This window comes from Typopeltis vanoorti, chromosome 1 (genome assembly GCF_054136105.1).
Source record: "Typopeltis vanoorti isolate ZY-2024b chromosome 1, IOZ_Tvanoo_1.0, whole genome shotgun sequence".
Classification (NCBI taxonomy): Eukaryota; Metazoa; Arthropoda; class Arachnida; order Uropygi; family Thelyphonidae; genus Typopeltis; species Typopeltis vanoorti.
The window spans coordinates 66,903,990-66,922,393 of record NC_143549.1 but is presented as its reverse complement, the minus strand read 5'-3'; the positions used below and the strand labels follow the sequence as shown (position 1 = coordinate 66,922,393).

The following is an 18,404-nucleotide window of genomic DNA, read 5'->3' as shown; positions in this document are numbered from 1 at the left end:
ATTAATTGCATGCTGCCTAAAATATATTTAAAATAAAAATTAGTTTTTTTTTTTTTTTTTTTTTTTTTAATCATGTCCTAGACCAGGGGTTGCCAAAGTTATTTTCAAGAGTTTGACTTTTTATCAACACCATATATTTTACTATTACGTAATTCTAATAGGACAAGCAAAAAAAAAAGATGCTTATGTGAGTTTTTAGATTGTTTATTTTATAGTTACAATGTTTATTGTATGTATAATATAGCATATATTATTATATTACTACTACTATCACTGGTATTACTAGTGATATTAATATCACTGGTATTACTACCAGCACTGCTCAACTCTTCAACATAGAGAAGTTTAGTTTGTGAATGAATAACAATTGAATTATAATATGTATGTTGATGAATTTTAGAACATTAATGCTCACTTGTATGCTGATGCGCAAAAATGAGACTGGGATCGAATACTTGTATCAGTAAATAAGAACCACACACGTGTTGCAATCTCGCTCCCACTGCGGCAGCTGGCAGGAACCACCAACATCCGTTTATTGGTAAATACGTAATTTTGGCCTACTTGATTGGCCTCAGTAACTATTTTCATGACCTTACTCCGTCTTACAGGTCCTATTCATGGACCTGTAAGATGGAGGTACTGATCCCACGATTCACTCTTAATTGCGTTGTCATTACCTCCATGTCTTTTGTCATGGAGGTAATCCAAGTTAACCGAATTAAATATTACCCATACAATGATGTCTTATATTTTTCTGCTGACCCCCAACAATGTCATATCGACTCCAGGGGGGAGAGGGGGTCGATATGACATTATCAAGTATCTCTTCATTAGGAAAATTAATATCTTTATTGATATTCATTTTTACATTTCCTAATGAATTCATTAGGAAAATGACTATTCTTTAGCTTACATTTATAAGGTAAACAGAAAAGTGAAATTCTTACCTTGAAACAGTTATCTTAGTCTCTGTTTGTTCCATAATACGTTTGATGGTATTACCATTTTTACCAATAATGCGCCCAATCAAGTTATTGTGAGCCAATATTTTTAATGGGATTTCACTAAAAGAAAAAGTTTAAGCATAATGAAATTTGATAAAATTTCAGAATTTAAATTAAAATAAATTTTCAGATACATCTGACTTGAAATGGAAAATTATGTTCAGTTACATCATTGATGAAACGTAAGTATGAAAAGACAAGACACAATACAGACTGAAAATAACAGTACATTAGTATAGAAAAAGTGATTTATATGAGACAGAATTCAAATGATACAACAACCTGTTAAAAAAAAACGTGCATAGTAGAACAATTTTACACACAATTACTCACTTTTTGGTGATTGCTTAAGTTTAAAAGTTAGGTAACTAAAAGGATACCAATGCTTCTGCTTAAACTGTGCATACTAGTCAAATGGCTGTGCACACAAAATTTTTGAATGTACTATAAAAACAAATTAATCATAAATCATAATTGTCACTTATTTTATTTTGTAATTTCTGCAATGTCTCTACTCCAATATTATGCTATCGTATACCAACTGAAGCACTGAATATTCGGCCAAAGCATATGAATTAAACTATTAAAAAATGCTTTTTTGGTAATATATATATTACCAAATTTGAGCCACATTTGAGACGGCACATTTGAGCCGTCTCTCTTCACTGCGTACCGCTTAATTAGTGATAGCCTTGGGCCATCTGTCTCTGATTGGGTACCAGTGGAGATTGAACTGCCCACTCAGTCTCCAAAAGTTAGATAGGGCTAAATGGCCTCGCCTACTCCCGTATACAGGAATAAAAAGGCGTTAGCTGATTTTTTTAAAAAAAGAGCCTGTGTAGCTCAGCGGATGTGGCGTTTGCACCGCCGCGCTTGGCCGCACGAAGGAAGACTTGGTTTCGAGTCTAGTCGGCGACTAGAGGAAATTTTTCTAAGCCTTTTTTCGACCGGTTCCCGAGTTAGTCGATCTCTGGCACGGGCAAGCAGGTTTTTCCTCCCGGAAACTCGGGTTTTTCGTCCTGTAAACTCAAGAAAATCGACCGTAGAACCCACATTATTTCAGACATTAAATATATTGTGTTAGGGTTAGGGACCACGAGATGGCGGCACATTTGAGCCGTCTCTCTTCACTGCGTACCGCTTAATTAGTGATAGCCTTGGGCCATCTGTCTCTGATTGGGTACCAGTGGAGATTGAACTGCCCACTCAGTCTCCAAAAGTTAGATAGGGCTAAATGGCCTCGCCTACTCCCGTATACAGGAATAAAAAGGCGTTAGCTGATTTTTTTAAAAAAAGAGCCTGTGTAGCTCAGCGGATGTGGCGTTTGCACCGCCGCGCTTGGCCGCACGAAGGAAGACTTGGTTTCGAGTCTAGTCGGCGACTAGAGGAAATTTTTCTAAGCCTTTTTTCGACCGGTTCCCGAGTTAGTCGATCTCTGGCACGGGCAAGCAGGTTTTTCCTCCCGGAAACTCGGGTTTTTCGTCCTGTAAACTCAAGAAAATCGACCGTAGAACTCACATTATTTCAGACATTAAATATATTGTGTTAGGGTTAGGGACCACGAGATGGCGGCACATTTGAGCCGTCTCTCTTCACTGCGTACCGCTTAATTAGTGATAGCCTTGGGCCATCTGTCTCTGATTGGGTACCAGTGGAGATTGAACTGCCCACTCAGTCTCCAAAAGTTAGATAGGGCTAAATGGCCTCGCCTACTCCCGTATACAGGAATAAAAAGGCGTTAGCTGATTTTTTTTTTTTTTTTTAAAATTGATAAAAATATTAGTGAGCTTTTTTTGTTCAAAACATTTGTTTATAAAATTTAATCCAGACTATTTAAAATCTAATCTAATTCTGTATGTTTCAGCCAAATTACAAAATAAAGATTAGCTGCCGATACTGATCCTCTTCAATTCCCTGCACAGTCTTCATGAAATGCTTCAGTCAATTGCTGCCCACAAGAAGTTCCGTTTGTCTCTACGAGTCTTCTCAGATGACAGCAATCTTGTTCCTGGCAGACTGTCTTAGGACTATAGTTATGCCTCTAAGACAAACAACCAATGCAATTATTTTCCCACTGATTACACAACTGGTATATCTCACCTTTTTAGTAACCAGTCAAGTTACTACTGGTTTTTTTAAGCTATCCACAAAAAGCTCTTCATCAAACTACAGAAAGAATGATCAGTATGATCTGCAGTCATTGCAGATCATAACATACTACATCTTAAGGTGGGCACCATGGCTGTTTGTTCCTCACACTATGGTGTCCGTTGACTTCCTTCCAAGCAGTGTGCTTGTGTGCTTGCACGCGCACACACACACACACACACACACACACACCCGCAAAAGCTAAGGACGAACTACATTTTTAGTTGTATATATGAAAATTGTAAAATTATGTAAATTTTTGCTTATATTAAGTCTCATTATCTTTATATTCTTATTAAATCTCGTATGCTGTTCACCTTTGTAAAATCTTATCACAATTGTTTTACATATTCAATTAAACCTTGTCGTCTATCTATCCCAATGGCTTTAACAGGCCTTTAAGGCCCACAACCTTCCAAGCATGCTTGGATTTCGTAACCGAAATACGAGGATAGAATGGTCACTCCTATGCCTCAAGGTATTCTTGGCTGTATCTCTGTGTGTGTTCACGGGGCCGGTTTGCCTGCTTGCGGGATGAAAAACACCAGATAAACTGGCGGAAAAAACTTTACTGCCCGCGCCCAAGACCGGCTAACTTGGCTATGGCTGAGGAAGATCCTTCAGCTCCTCACGTCTGCGACGGGAATCGAACCTAGGACACTCCTTCCCCAGGCATATGGTTGCGAAGCGCAAAGCCACTAGGCTAACCGCGCGGACCTTGTCATCTATGCCTTTGTAAAATCTACGGTATTATACTACTCAAAACTTATCTTGAAAATCTCACTTTATTCAAACTTAACTTTACTATAACCTTACTTTAACATTATCTTTAACTCAATCTTAACAGTCCTATTCCGAGTATATAATCCGTTGCTTGATTTAATTTCTTAACCTTCAAATCCTCTCACTCAACTTAATTCACTTTTGACTAAAGCCGCAAATATTGTTCTCGTGTGCAAAAACTTTCATTCAAACCTAAGAGTATGCCTCTGACTGGAGCCAATCTCTTTGTCTGAAACAACTGGTGTTTTTCTAAACTGAATTTTGGAAATTTTATTTGAATTTCTAGCTGCACCATCAAAATTCGTGGATAGCATATAATTGTCCTTCCAAAGAAAAACTCAGTTAATCAGAACCTTCCTCTATTACTTAACTAAATCTAGCAATGTAAAACTTCTTTTCTACAGTCGTGGCTATTCAAGGACACACAGATTCGAATTTAATGAGCAGTGCATTGCTAACAGGAATCAGGCAAATTACTTAAACAAGAAAACAATTAATTCATGTTCCAAGAAATGTACAAAAAGGTCAATATTAAAAATTCAAGCAAATTAGATTCTATACTTCAAATGCAACGCATAAATACAATCACAATTACTCCTCTAATGTAAACAATTCTTGTAAGACCATGTGTCTATGATAATATGTTTGTTAATACTTAGTCATTCTTAGGCAATTTCACTTAAACAAATGCAGTCTCAGCTAACAACAAGAATATTAAGCACACAATAAACCACTTTAAATTCTGCTAAGTTTTCTCTCACATATAACTGAACAAGACGATTCAAAGGTTAGATAAATGCCTATAGTTCTTAAGTATCATTACATTACAAACTCTCATTACAAACAATAACCTTAAACAAATCACCATCACAAATTCTGTCTCTAGTAATACAATACAAAGACCTTACTTTGAATCAGTTGTCTAGTTCGCTCTCTCTGATAGATTCTTCAAAATCACTTTCTTCTATTACCTTCCGATCTTGGCAATGTGTACGGGTACCTTCTCTGGGATTTCCTCTTACTATTTGCAAACGTCAGGAACTTGGCAGCATGAAAATCTGGTATCTGCTTTCTTCTAAAATCTCCTATAATTAGTTGCCTCGCACTTCTCACGTCTACTATCTGGAATGCAGGGGCTTCGATCTTGAACCGAGGCGACTTTCCTGAACCTGGATCCAAAACAGAAACGAAGACGAACTTATTCTGTCACGCACATCTAATCTGCCTCTCCTGCTGCTTGGCCTTCTACCTTAAGACGATTGGCAAAAACTCTGTTGCCATAATTTACATCGCCGTAACCTCCGTTCCTTGACTCTGTGATCTTATTAGACTCCGTGACCACGTAACTTCTCACTGACCTCGCAAAAAAACATCCCCTATTCGTCGTAGCAACTCCTTTTTATCTGGCCCCTTTGACCTTGAGTTCTCTTACATATTAATACCCTGAGTATTTCGATGTTCTGCACCCATCACCTTTTTCGGTCGTTGCATTAAGCCGGGAAACCCCCGTGTATATTTGACCTTCATGATTGTAACGCCCTAGGTCATAAGTTAATAAGATAATCCATCTGGAAATATCTTTGTCTGGAACATTCTTGTGCACAAATTAATTCACATTTAACTTTCTTTGTCTTTTACAAAACCTTGGCGGTTATACTATTTAACATTACACAAGAATTTTATTTCCTTATTACTAAACTATAAAAATTTGCTCAATCACAAGTATATTGACTGGAATTTCATTTGCCAGTAAAATCGGTATATAAGGTATTTTTGTATAAAAATCCTTCTATACACGATTTTACAAAATATTTTCATGACTACAGCCAAATGTGAACAATTTATTTTCAGCATAGTAACAAATTACCGTATTTGCCAGCATATAAGACGCACTTTTTTCTTTGAAAATAGGTCTGAAAAACATGGTGCGTCTTATACACTGATACCCAGTTTTTTATTATTCCCATATCTGGAAATTTTCACTGTTCTGAGTTATGCGATTTCTTTCTTGCTTCCTTGCGGTGTGCGAGAGCATTCCAGTTACTGGAATACATTCTAGTATTCCAGTTAGCTAACCTTTGGTCTAGGTGCTCTGGCAGACTGTTGAAGCCTGCTCTGCTACTATGGGATCAGTTTCGTTCTCAAAGAACAGAACATATTAAAAATAAACTCAAGGAATTGAAAACTCAGTTAGCTGTAATTCCAGGAGGCCTAACTAGTCAGCTTCAACCTTTAGATGTCTGTATTAATAAACCATTTACGGAATTTATGAAGGAGAAGTGGAACACTGCATCCAGAGACTGCTGTGAAAACTGAGACAGTGGTTACATCATTTAAGAAGTGTGGCATTAGTAATGTACTGGATGGTACAGAGAACAATTTGTTGTATGGGGACTCAGATCCTGATTTAAAAGAGGTTTCAAGTGTCTCTTATTTAGCTCTGGAGATGAATTTGATTTTGACGAAGAAGATTAAAAGGTGGGTACTCTTTCCTAGTTAGATTAGGTATTTGTTGAAAGTAGATCTACTTATTACTTTATAATTGAAATACTGTAAATTCATTATAATATTCAGTGATAAAGTTTTTTTTCTTAAAAAATGTGTGCAAAAAAAGGGGGTGCGTCTTATATGCCGGCAAATACGGTATATTACATCAATAATGTTATAAATCCCATACTAAATAAATTGCAATACGTTTTAGGCAAAAGTTACAAATATCCTAAGGACATAGTTAATGAATTAATGCATAGTGCTTACAGAAACTAAGCAGACAAACATTTCAGTATAGAATACATCCACCCCAAACTGCTATGCAGCTCTCAGCATCATACCATGCTTAGCACCGAGTGATTCAGGAGTTCTCAAACTGGCCCACTCCTACACAGCAAATATAAGGCCTTGTTTGTTTTGTGAAGGGGAATTTCAAGCAGCAGTGCAACTACCTATTGTGTCCCAAACATGTTCTAAGAGGATGAGATTTGGAGGAGCGTGTTGGCCACTCGATTCAATTAATATTCAGTCTCCAGAAGTATATCCACTGCTCATGTGTGATGTGGAATTACCATGAAGACATTTTTGCAATAGTAAGCAGTACCACTTTCATCCCAGATCAAGTGTCATCTAGAATTGAAGAAAAGACTAAAATGACTCATCTGTAATGAGTACATTAGCCCACTGGTCTTGCCCAATTTTTATGGATACAACACCATTGAAATCATGTTAAGCTGTGAGCTGTGGATAAAGTAAGCTTATACATGCCTTCAGGCATACAGGTCTATTTACTGCAGACCTGCCATGGTGCATCGATTATATTTTGCTGATGCTACCAAAAATTTGTCTTTACAGTCCCTGGTAGAGTGAGGGCAAACTCTTTACAAACATCTGGAACACATTCCATTGGTTTGAAACGCTGCCCAGAGTCCGAATGCGAGATTTGAAACTCTGGCAATATCAGTAATTCTGTGGCCTTCAAACTTTCTGAATTCAAAAATTCTTCCCAGCATGAAATCTTGGATGTATTGTAATGTATCTGAGACATTACAATACATCCAAGTTTGTAACTTCATTCATTTATGAAAAGAGCTTCCTTCAAACACAATTCACTTAAAGCAGCCTTTTATCCTACTGACTGCGATTTGAAATTTTCATTGTGTACCTGTTTTCTACTCAAAATCGTCAGTTACATAAATTGCCATAAGCTGATTCATCTGAATTTGCAGATATATAATCTTCAGAAATAGCATTCATCCTTAGGTTTTGGACACCAGTGCCTCTTATACATATACAGTAAAACTTTTTTTTTTTTTTTAACACTTTTCAGGGGACTGATGGGGAAAAGTGCAAATAGCAGGAAATGTAAAAAATATTTTCAAAAGGCTAAAAGATGACTTACTGCTAGTGTGAGTCTACATACTAGATTACAAAATTTAATAACTGAACATAAATGTAAGAACATTGTAAATTCATTTATCTATTTAAAAAAATCTTTAATTGTTGTTTTTCTTTTCTTTTCTTTTTTTTTTGACTTAGCGCCAGAATGCTTTGCATCTGGCGCTAAGTCAAAAACAGTTCAATGCTTGACCTGTTTTTTTACTATCATGTTCAAAGTGGACACAGAGTCCAAGATCTTATGCTAAATGCACACGTGTTCCAGCATGCCAATTTACACGTCGCAGAATTGCCATCTTTTCTTCTACTGAAATATATTCTGTCTTTTTTCTCCATGTTACTAATATGGGTAATCCACCACCGCAACTTGAAAGCAACTTTCAGACGCTAAATTACGTTGCAGAAATTCTGCAATATCAATTCGTATTGTGATTGAAAAATCACGTTATCGCTCATCACTACAGTACTGCTGCTGCATATGCATAAGTCACCGTGATGGCAGAAACGAAACTACAGCTGAAAGCAATGCCACCTGAGAACAGAAATGTGCAGATTTCCGCTGAAATCAATTCGAAAATCGGTATTGCCACCGAGAAAAAAAAAAAAAGCAAATCACAGGAAATAAAACATCCACATCAAGGTGTTAATGGCGGGAAAACAATACATCGTGAGAATAGGCCTTAAGAAGGGACCAACAGAAAATTACGTAAATGGCAGGAAAACGTAAATTGCGGGAACATAAAAACGGGATTTTACTGTATATGTGTACGTACACACACACACACACACACACAGTTTCTAAAAAGTTTCTAAGCTAAGGCAAATCAAATGCCAAGGATCACACACACACACAGCTTGGAAAGAAGTCAAAACCCATTTCTGCAACCATATGATAGCGATCAACAAGAATCTGACCATTCTTCCTGTAAGCATGTAATGAAGCCCTGGTTTGTTGTTGTGGGTCAGATTTCTCTTGACCTCACCTGAAGCTCTAGTTTGTGCAATAGGGTTGAGATCAGGGTTCTGTGGAGGCCAGTCAAGTGTGGTGAAATTCATGTCAACAAACCTGAAGGTTACAGCAGCATCCATATAACATGGTGCATTGGCTTGCTGAAATAGACAATTGTCAGTTTCATAGAAATGCCACAAAATAGAAAGCATTGTATTATCTAGAATGTTCAGATACCTCTCTGAGCTCAATGTCTGTGGCACCACAAACAGAGGTGTCTGAGGCCAAACCAGGAAATACAGGACCATACATAACGCCGCCACCACCAAATTTCACAGTCAGGATTACACATTCTGCAAGAGACGTTCACCAAACATTCATTACACCTATCCATCTGCTTGATAGATGGTGCAATATGATTTGTTGCTCCATAATGCAACTTTCTAAGCTTCCACATCCACTATACACTCTTTGCACCAATGAAGATGACACTGCATGCTGGTTTGGGTGAGTGGGGCTTGCAATATTGCAATCCTACCATGGAAACCCATATTGTGAATGTGGTTCCGAATGCTTTTGTGCACATTTGATACCAGAACTCTACATTCAACCGAGAAATGAATGATGTTTTTACCTATTATCCTTTGAAGTACCTTATGGTCACATTCAGTGAGTGTGGTAAGTTGTCCACTGCTGGTAGAACTTGCAGATGTGTTTCCATCTCAGTATGGTATCTCTGACTGTTGACCTGAGATGGCCCAATTTGCCAACTAATTGCCAAACAGATAAGCCTTGGGGGGGGGGGGGGGGGGGTCCATTGACTTCTTTCCTAGCAGTGCATATTTTGCTATGAAATAAGCATGGATCCTATGCATATTTTGCATTGCCAAAATGAAGACTAAGGCTCTTTTTTGATAAAAAGAGACTTTTTGTTTTCACTAAATATAATAACTGTCAAATATTATTGATATCTGACCCATAACTGTCTCCTGAAAGGAGACACAATATAATTTCATTAACAAGAATACCTCTTATGAAGATTGATCTTACTTTTTATGAAAAAACTTTCATCTTTCCATATAATTGGTTCATACTCAGGAGGTACTAACCATTGCTAGTCTAACCAAGTGAAAAATAAACTTTCAACATCTTTCTCTAAATCCAGAGTAATTTAATAATAAGGTGGCACACCTTTTGGCAACTCCTATAGGTAAAGATGACCTCCCCATTGCTTCTGCCTTAGTATCACCACTTCTGGGTCTGGCTCCCACTGACAAGACCTCAATAAAGGTCGAAACCAGTCAGGGTAGTGGCCCTTCCCTTAATGCATAACATTATACATATCTGCAAGGAGATGTGTTTTGCATTATGGGAGATACTGAGATAGGAGTGATGTTAGCTTGGTCCACCTTTGCAATGAGTTGCCCAGTGTTATACTACCTTACCTCAGTCCTGAAGATATTTTCAGACGTAAACTTTGTTTGCTCACACATGGATAAAGGATTAAACTAAATTTATTATACTAACCATTGCCTCTTTCATAGGCAACAGGAAATATGGAAGATGAGGGGGGGGGAGTAATGATGAAGAGTTCTGATAAACACCCAAAAAAAAAAAAAAAAAAAAAAAAAAAAATGACAGAGCAACTGATATAACCACAAGAAAGGACATATCTTAAAACCCTTTAACCCCAATGTTTCATCAAATTGTAATAATTGTTTTTTCTTCTTTTAGGATATAGAAGACATGTCAGAGGTTTGAAGACATTCGAAGACATAAGCGCAGGCCATCATTGTTTATCATGCTGAAAGAAAAGTCCACAACTGAGATTTATCAAACGTTGTGAGAGACGTTAGGGAGCTGTGTCCTAGCATATCCAACAGCTGTCAGATGGGCAGCCAAGTTTAAAACTGGGCATCCTGAGACAACAGATGCCCCAGGTCAGGATGATCTTCCACAGTAATCACACTTGAAAACTGCAGTGCATGCCATGATCCTTGATGATAGATGAATACCAGCAAAAAACATTGTAGACTCTGGGGATATCCAGGGAATAAGTTGAAGGTCATTATTTACTAACATCTGGACATGCAGAACCTCTCAGCAAACTGTGTCCCCAGATGTTTAAATGCCAACTAAAAGAGAGAACATGTGCTGTCATCTCAAGGGATTTTAAGGTCATTTTGAGAAATCAGGTGCAAATTTTTTGGCTCGTATTATGACTGTTGATGAAACATTGCTTCATCACTATGGCCCAGAGAACGCACACTAGTCAGTGGAGTGTAAACACAAAAGGTTCTCCATGGCCTAAGAAGTTCCGGTCCAAAAGTCAGCAGAGAAGGTTCTTCCCACTGTCTTTTGGGATATTGATGTAATCCTTACCATCAATATCCCAATTTACTTACCATCAAGGAAATTGAAGAAAGCAATACTATGGGTAGAACAAAAGATTTGTTTAGAAAAATAAAAGTTACAGGAAAGTCCTAAAAAGAGTTATAAAAAGTAATTTGGGAAAATATCTGATGGAAGAAGCAGCAGTGAAAATGTAGAGGATTTGTACAAGAAAGAATAATACTGTAGGAGAATTTGTTGAGGAACCCATGATAATGAAAAGTGAGAGGATATCAGCAATGGAACAACTGCCAAAAGGAAAAGCTCCTGGAGCTGATGGTGTGTCAGTGGAATTATCCAGAGCAGCTAAGGATGAAGTAGTGAATATACTGATTGAAATTTGTCAATAGGTTTAGAAGAAAATATAAAAAATGTTCACAGGATCACCAAGAGTCGAAAAACGACCGGATAGCACATAACACAATCAAAGATGAAACTGTTACAGCAGCAGTTTATTCAACAGTTTTGAAGGAGGTACTGAAGGAAAAAACACCACAGAATACCGAGCAGAGGCATGTTGCTTTCGCAGGACAATGCAGCTGCTCACACTGGTCTTGAAACCCAACAGACAATACACAACTTGGGCTTTCAGTGTCTACCTCATCCACCCATTTGTTAGACCTGGCTAGATCTGACTATTTTCTATTCCCAAATTTAAAGAAACACTTGAAAGGAACAATATATATCACAGATGAGGTCATATCTGCAACTGAGGACTGGTTTGTAAAGGAAGTGTCTGAAGATGTCGCACAGTTCTCCATGAAATATCTTCAACCATATCAACCTTCAAGTTTGTTTGTTTTTTTTTTGTTCAGTTCAGAAATTAAACTTCCACCACTTTCTCATCCTGGAGTGTATAGAATTCCATGCTCATAAGGCCTCTACTATTATTGGCAGAAGTCATTCTACTGAGATGTCTTGAACACCAAGATTATATCCTAATTAATGATTCTGATAAGTCTGATCTAGCTAGCTGTGATTTATCTACTAGGCATAGAAATCAATGGAGTAAAATTTTACCTACAACTATATAGAGAGTGTTATGAAGACCATATCCGTAAACTGAACCTTAGTAAGAATGACTGGAAACTTTCTCAATTTTGAGAAGTCATCCCAAGCAACGCTTCGTTCCCATTTGATTCATTTTTAAAAAATTCTTTGAAATCTGATAAGGATGGTTATACTCCTGCAATTAATATCCTATACTGTCACATGTGATTTCATGTATTACTCTAATTGTTTATCACTTTTTATAAGAATGCATTGGCAATGCCTGCATGCATAGCCAATAATTCTGTATGTATTAAAATATTTTCCTTACATGTTATTCTTCTGCAATTAATCTTATGTCTATCACTCATGTCGTTTTTTCATAATATACTATGAAAATAGGCTGGAATACTGAAAACATCTGCATCCCAAATGGAGGATGCCTTTAGAACAAAATATTTCAGCTTTATAGGCACAACTTTTAGGGAAGCTGGCAAATGAAATATGGAAATAGAAACAGAATAAGCAAAGCTAGTATGGTGGGGGACAGTTGAATAAATACATATGCAATAAGAGAGAAATTAGCAAAAACTACCAAAACCACTAAACTAGCAATATATAAGACATTAGTTGTTGAAAGACTGGGTAATGACCCTTCCCATAATGTATAGCATTATACATGTCCACAAGGATATGTGCTTTGCATTATGGGATACTAAGGCAAGTGATGTCAAGTCATACTGCCTTTGCCATGAGTTGCCCCAGTCATGAAGATATTTCAGGTGCAAACTTTGTTTGCTTACACTTGGATAATGGATTAAACAAAGGTATAATTTCTTGGTATCTTTAATTTATAATATATAAGACATTATTCAAACCAGTTTAATATCTGAGAGTTGGGTTTGAAATAAAATCACTTGATCAAAGACTGCATGAGTTCTGAGAACACATCAATGGCAAAATCAACAAGGATATTAGGAAAGAACTTGACATTTATCAATCATGCTGTTACTATGGTATATGCATCATTCATGCTTTCAATGCATAAGTGAGTAGAAATAATCCAATAAGGTGGTGAAAAGAAAGGGTAGCAAAACAAAGTATATTTTGTAGGATGACAAGAAAAAGGAAGACAAAAGATCTTGGAGTAATACAACAGTATTGGAGTCTTAAGAGAAAACAGACTAATTTGGAGGAAAAGTGTTGAGAGCGTTAATAACGATAACCTTTTCAGCAGTACTCATATTTTTGAGGAATAAGATTAACCTCTTTATTGTATATAATGTAATACTTGCTTGTAATTATTGTTTTCATCTGTGACATCTCCTTTGTCATACCGAAATTCTTTTTAAATTAAAATGCTTGTTTTCTAAAATGCAGGAATCTCAATTTATTTTAATATACAATCTCACCATCATCATCATCAAATTGCTGATATGTACCCTCAAGGGGTACATAGGTTATGATAGTATTGCATGAAAAACTTACACCATTTGATTTTGTCAATATTAATATTGGGCTGTGATGATTGTAACACTATTTGAGAATATTAATCAGTGCTTAAACTGTCAAACAAATTCCTGATATGTATCCTCAAGGGGTGCACAGGATATGACAGTACTAAATGAAAAACTTATATTACTAAACATCCTATCTACAATTTTCCTCCAAATCAATCTGTTACCTGTCAAGACTAATATTATCAGATCTTATATTTCTATCTTCTAAGGCACTTTTTTAAGGTATCAACCATCTATATCTTGGTCTTCCTTTGGATCTTTTTCCTGCCAACCTGGCAGAGAACACTTGTTTTGCAAATCTTTCCCCTCCCATTCTATTTAAGTGACCATACCACCTGAGATTAGCTCTGCTAACCTGGATGCTAACTATGTCTCTTTCCTAATATCTTAATATATTGCAACTGATGCTATCTGTTCACACCCCTAATCTTTCTCAAGACTCACATCTGCAGTCTCTAGTCTTTGGTCACATTTTTATTTCTAACCCAGCTCTCAGATCCATAAGTTAAAACTGGCTTGAACACCATCTTGTATACAGCTAATTTAGTGTTTTGACTAATTTCTCTCTTATTCCATATAAATTTATTCAGTTGACTTCCTACCATACCCGCTTCGTTGATTCAGTTGTCTATTTCCATATTTAATTTACCCTCTTCATTAAAAATCATGCCTAAGTAGCTGAAATGTTTTACTTGTTCTATAATTTCTCCATTCACAATGTAGTTGATATTTTCAATGCTTCTGCCTATTTTCATTGTCTTTGTCTTGTTATTGCTGACCTTCATACCATATCTATTACAACAGCTATTCAATTTAGTCAGGGAATCTTGCAGACGTCTAGTGGATTTATTTATAACATCATTGGCATAAAGCAAAGAGCTGAGATTAACTTCTCCAATTTTGATATTATGTTTAATACCACTTTCCTTCATAATGTGATCCATATAGATAATGAATAACAGAGGGGATAATGTACATCCTTTTCTGACACCAGATTTAACATTAAACCATCTTCCTGTACTTCCTTCAATTCTAACTGCAGACTTACAACTCAAATAAAGACTAAGTACTGTTGATATAACATCCAAACTGACACCACAACTATAGCATTTTGAATAGCCTCTCTCTTGGCACCTTGTCATATGCCTTTTGCAAGTGTAAAACTTAAAATACAGATTTTTGTTATATTCCCATTATTTTTCAACTATCTGTCATAAAGTGAAAATCTGTTCCTGATAGCCTCTATTTGGCCTGAATCTAGCTTGTTCACCAAGTTTCTCTTCCACAATCCAACTCAACTGTTTCTCAAGTATACTTGCATAAATCTTATTCAGTACAGAAATAACTAATTCTCACATTCAGTTTTATTTCCCTTTTTATATGGGTACTATGAGAGCTCTACTCCAATTATCTAGAATTTGTCCCCATGTCCGGGCCTTCTGAACTATGCAGTGAAGCCACTAAGAATTATCTCCATTTTTGAGCATTTCTGACCAAATATCTACTCCAGCTGCCTTTCCATATTTCAGACTTTTGATGGCTTTTTCTAATTCAAGTATGGATATGTATTACTGATTGCATGCCTGGTCAGGTGTTTTTTTCCACCACTTAGCAATTTTCTCGAAGTAATTACTCCATACATCAATGATATCTTTTTTTCCAGTTTTCATACCACCTTTATCATCTATAATTCCTTTCACAGCACTCTTTTCTCCATTTCAGATTTTTCAACAAACTTCAGAATATCTTGATATTTATTTTCTATGTTCTTACCAAAGTCCTCCCATGACTTTTGTTTAGCTAGTTTTACAGTATTTAGCTTTCTTACATTTGTCTCTGTATTCTCTAACAGCACAAGCTGACTTATTTGCAGGAACTTTTGATGTATTTTCTTCTTTTTCTTCACTGCCTCTAACTTCCTGTGTCCACCATGGAGTTCTGAATTTTCTATCCTTGCAGACAACCTCACACATGCCTCTCTCTGGCAGTATCATTCAATGTATTCTTCAGGATTATGCCACTGAATCTCCAAAGTTTGGTTCCTGTTCTCAAACTCTTTGTTGGAGAACAGGATTTTTCATAATGTTTGTGTATTTTAGTCTAAAGTTCACATCTGAGAGATGCTCAACTTTTATTCGCTTTAAAACTCTCATGCATGTTATTCTTTACAATATAATATTCAATTTTATCCTGCTCAAGACCATGGTGATCACTTCCAATTTCAAATCCTCTGTACACTCTAGTGTCCTGCACCAGTGAGAAATCATTACCAACGATAACATAGTCAATGAGACTTTCTTATTCCTTGTCTCTTCTCTCCATGTGATTTTGTGTACATTTTTATATTGGAATATGGTGTTAGTAATAATCAGTCCATGTCCTGAGCAGAAATCCAACAGATATTTGCCATTTGTATTAGTTTTGCTCTTTTCTCCAAATTTTCCCAAAATATTTTTGTATGTCTGACAATCATTTCCTATTCTGCTATTTAGATTTCAACAAGGACCAACCTTTCCTTTTTCACCGAGTCAGTTGCTTTCTCTAAAGCATCAAAAAATTCCTCCACTTCTACATTAGTAGAATCTTCTGTAGGACCATAGGCACAAATAAGTCTCATCATCCAGTTTTCCCATTCTGATGTTTGCCCACATTACTCTACTTGCAATTGCCTGCCATTCAAGAAGATTAGCCTTATATTTAGTGTTGAATACTATAGCTACTCCTTTTCCTTGATTATCACTGCCTGAATATAATATTTTGTATTTATTGCTCAGAAAGATCTCACCAATTTTTGTCTTTTTTGTTTCAGTCATCCCTATTATGTTGATCTGGTAGTTATCCAATTCCTCAGCTAGCTTGATTTCTTTCCCATTTAGGCTTCTTATGTTGATAGTTCCGATCTTGAACTCTGGTGATGTTGAGTTGGGGTATGTTTTAGGATTTGTTCCAGTAGCTGACTTTTCGCTGTTCGTCCTGGTGAAAGCTTAAACAGTCAACACTGAAAATGATTAATATAAAGTGAATTTAATTGAGTGATAATTGCCTCTAAGCATGCTACCACAAATGGGAGTTCTACTAGCAGTGTAGAATAAAATTGTGCAAGTTCGTACCACAGGAAGAAAACCCAGATGTTATAAAGCAGTCAATTGAGTGGCACTTTCATAGATATTGATCCTTTCTCTGTAAAGGACTACAATCCCCAGACATTGAAAATTTGAGCTTAGCTTACATAAACTTTATCTGACTGCACATGAAAAAATTGCATTACTCAATTATTAATTCCAAGGATGTTTTTAATAAGGACATATGCTGTTCTTATTTAAAGATTATTACTTAATTGTGCATGTAATTCTGTAAGACTAATTTTCTTTTCTGTTTTCTTTTTTGGGTGGGTGGTTGGAGGAGGCAATCTTTTCCTAGATGATCAAAAAAATTGCTCTGACCATCCCTCAACTCAGAAGATTTTATAATATGGGGATACCTAACTTTGTTACTTACATATGGAAATGACTACTGCCACTGATGTAGCTTTCAGTATAACAAGACGTGCATCCACAGTAAAGAAGCTAATTAAATAAAATTTTACTACTATAATAAGCCAAAAGGCTACCCAAGTGATCACTTACACTTGGGCTCGCCGATAGTTTTTTTCGGCATGAAACTATGGATTCGATGGATTTCGATCCGAGTTTCGTACCCGGCTATAAAATAAAACAGGATTTACCATCTCCCTTTAAACTTAAATAAAATTTTGTTTTGTGTCCAAACCAACACTAACAAATGGATAACAGAAAATTCAAAAACAATGTTGTATATGGAGAATAACATCTTTTCATGTGCATTTACACAAGTGCCAGGTAAAAATTACTACACACTTTAAAAAAATACTAATAAATAATTTAAAGTTTTTAATGACAATTCCAGAAACACTGTAAACTTGCAGTGAGATTGAGATCAATAACTGTCTGGCCAAAGTCTTGGAAATTATCATATATACTTAATGTAGACTTTGCCAGTACATAGATAAACTTAAGTTTATAAGGCAGAAAAATTGATAGTTGCACAGAAAGTTTCTTCAGATATTTTGTTTTGCATATATATACAGGGTGTTCGGGATAAATTTGACATATTTATAATTAATTATATTTTTCCGTAAGTTACATGTATTAACACACACTTCTCTTCATTTAAAAGTTTGGACCCTTCTTCATTCATATACAAGATGTCAGAAAGGATGGATAGCTGGAACCCACCTGAATCATGGAAGAGAATAACTTGTATCATGATGATTCGTGCCCGCCATCAAAATAAGGATATTACGACTGCTGCCCAATGCTCCCTGAATACAGTAAAAACAATCAGGCATGAACTAGAGACTTGCAATGGTGACTACGAGGATGTAGCAAGAAGAAAGATCCCTAGCAGACGATCTGATTGCGTTCGTACAGCAGAATTCCTCGCAAATCTGCAGGAACAGGTGTTGAAGAACCCTGGCATTGGAATTCGGGCTTTGTTCGTGGAGTTGCTAACTGTAGTCAAGCCCTGGATAACAAGGGTAGCCAATGGTAGGCCGTATGTATGGCAGCAGGATTCGGCCCCTTGCCACACCTCTGGGAAAAGTCAAAAATGGTTGTCTGAAAATTTCTACGACTTCACCAGTCCAAATGTTTGGCCTCCAAACTCCCCAGACCTTAACCCCATGGATTATTTTGTATGGGGCGCAGTTGA

General features: G+C 36.5%; 1 protein-coding gene across 9 annotated transcripts in view; it reads right to left on the bottom strand.

The window, feature by feature from the left end:
• The window catches only part of Imp (IGF-II mRNA-binding protein), a 414,462-nt gene that overhangs the window by 71,950 nt on the left and 324,108 nt on the right, over positions 1 to 18,404 (bottom strand). For all 9 annotated transcript variants that reach the window (XM_090397775.1, XM_090397794.1, XM_090397752.1 and 6 more), the window contains one exon: positions 951 to 1,067. In XM_090397775.1, the coding sequence (XP_090253901.1) occupies positions 951 to 1,067 (117 nt within the window). The remainder of the gene's footprint in view (positions 1 to 950; positions 1,068 to 18,404) is intronic.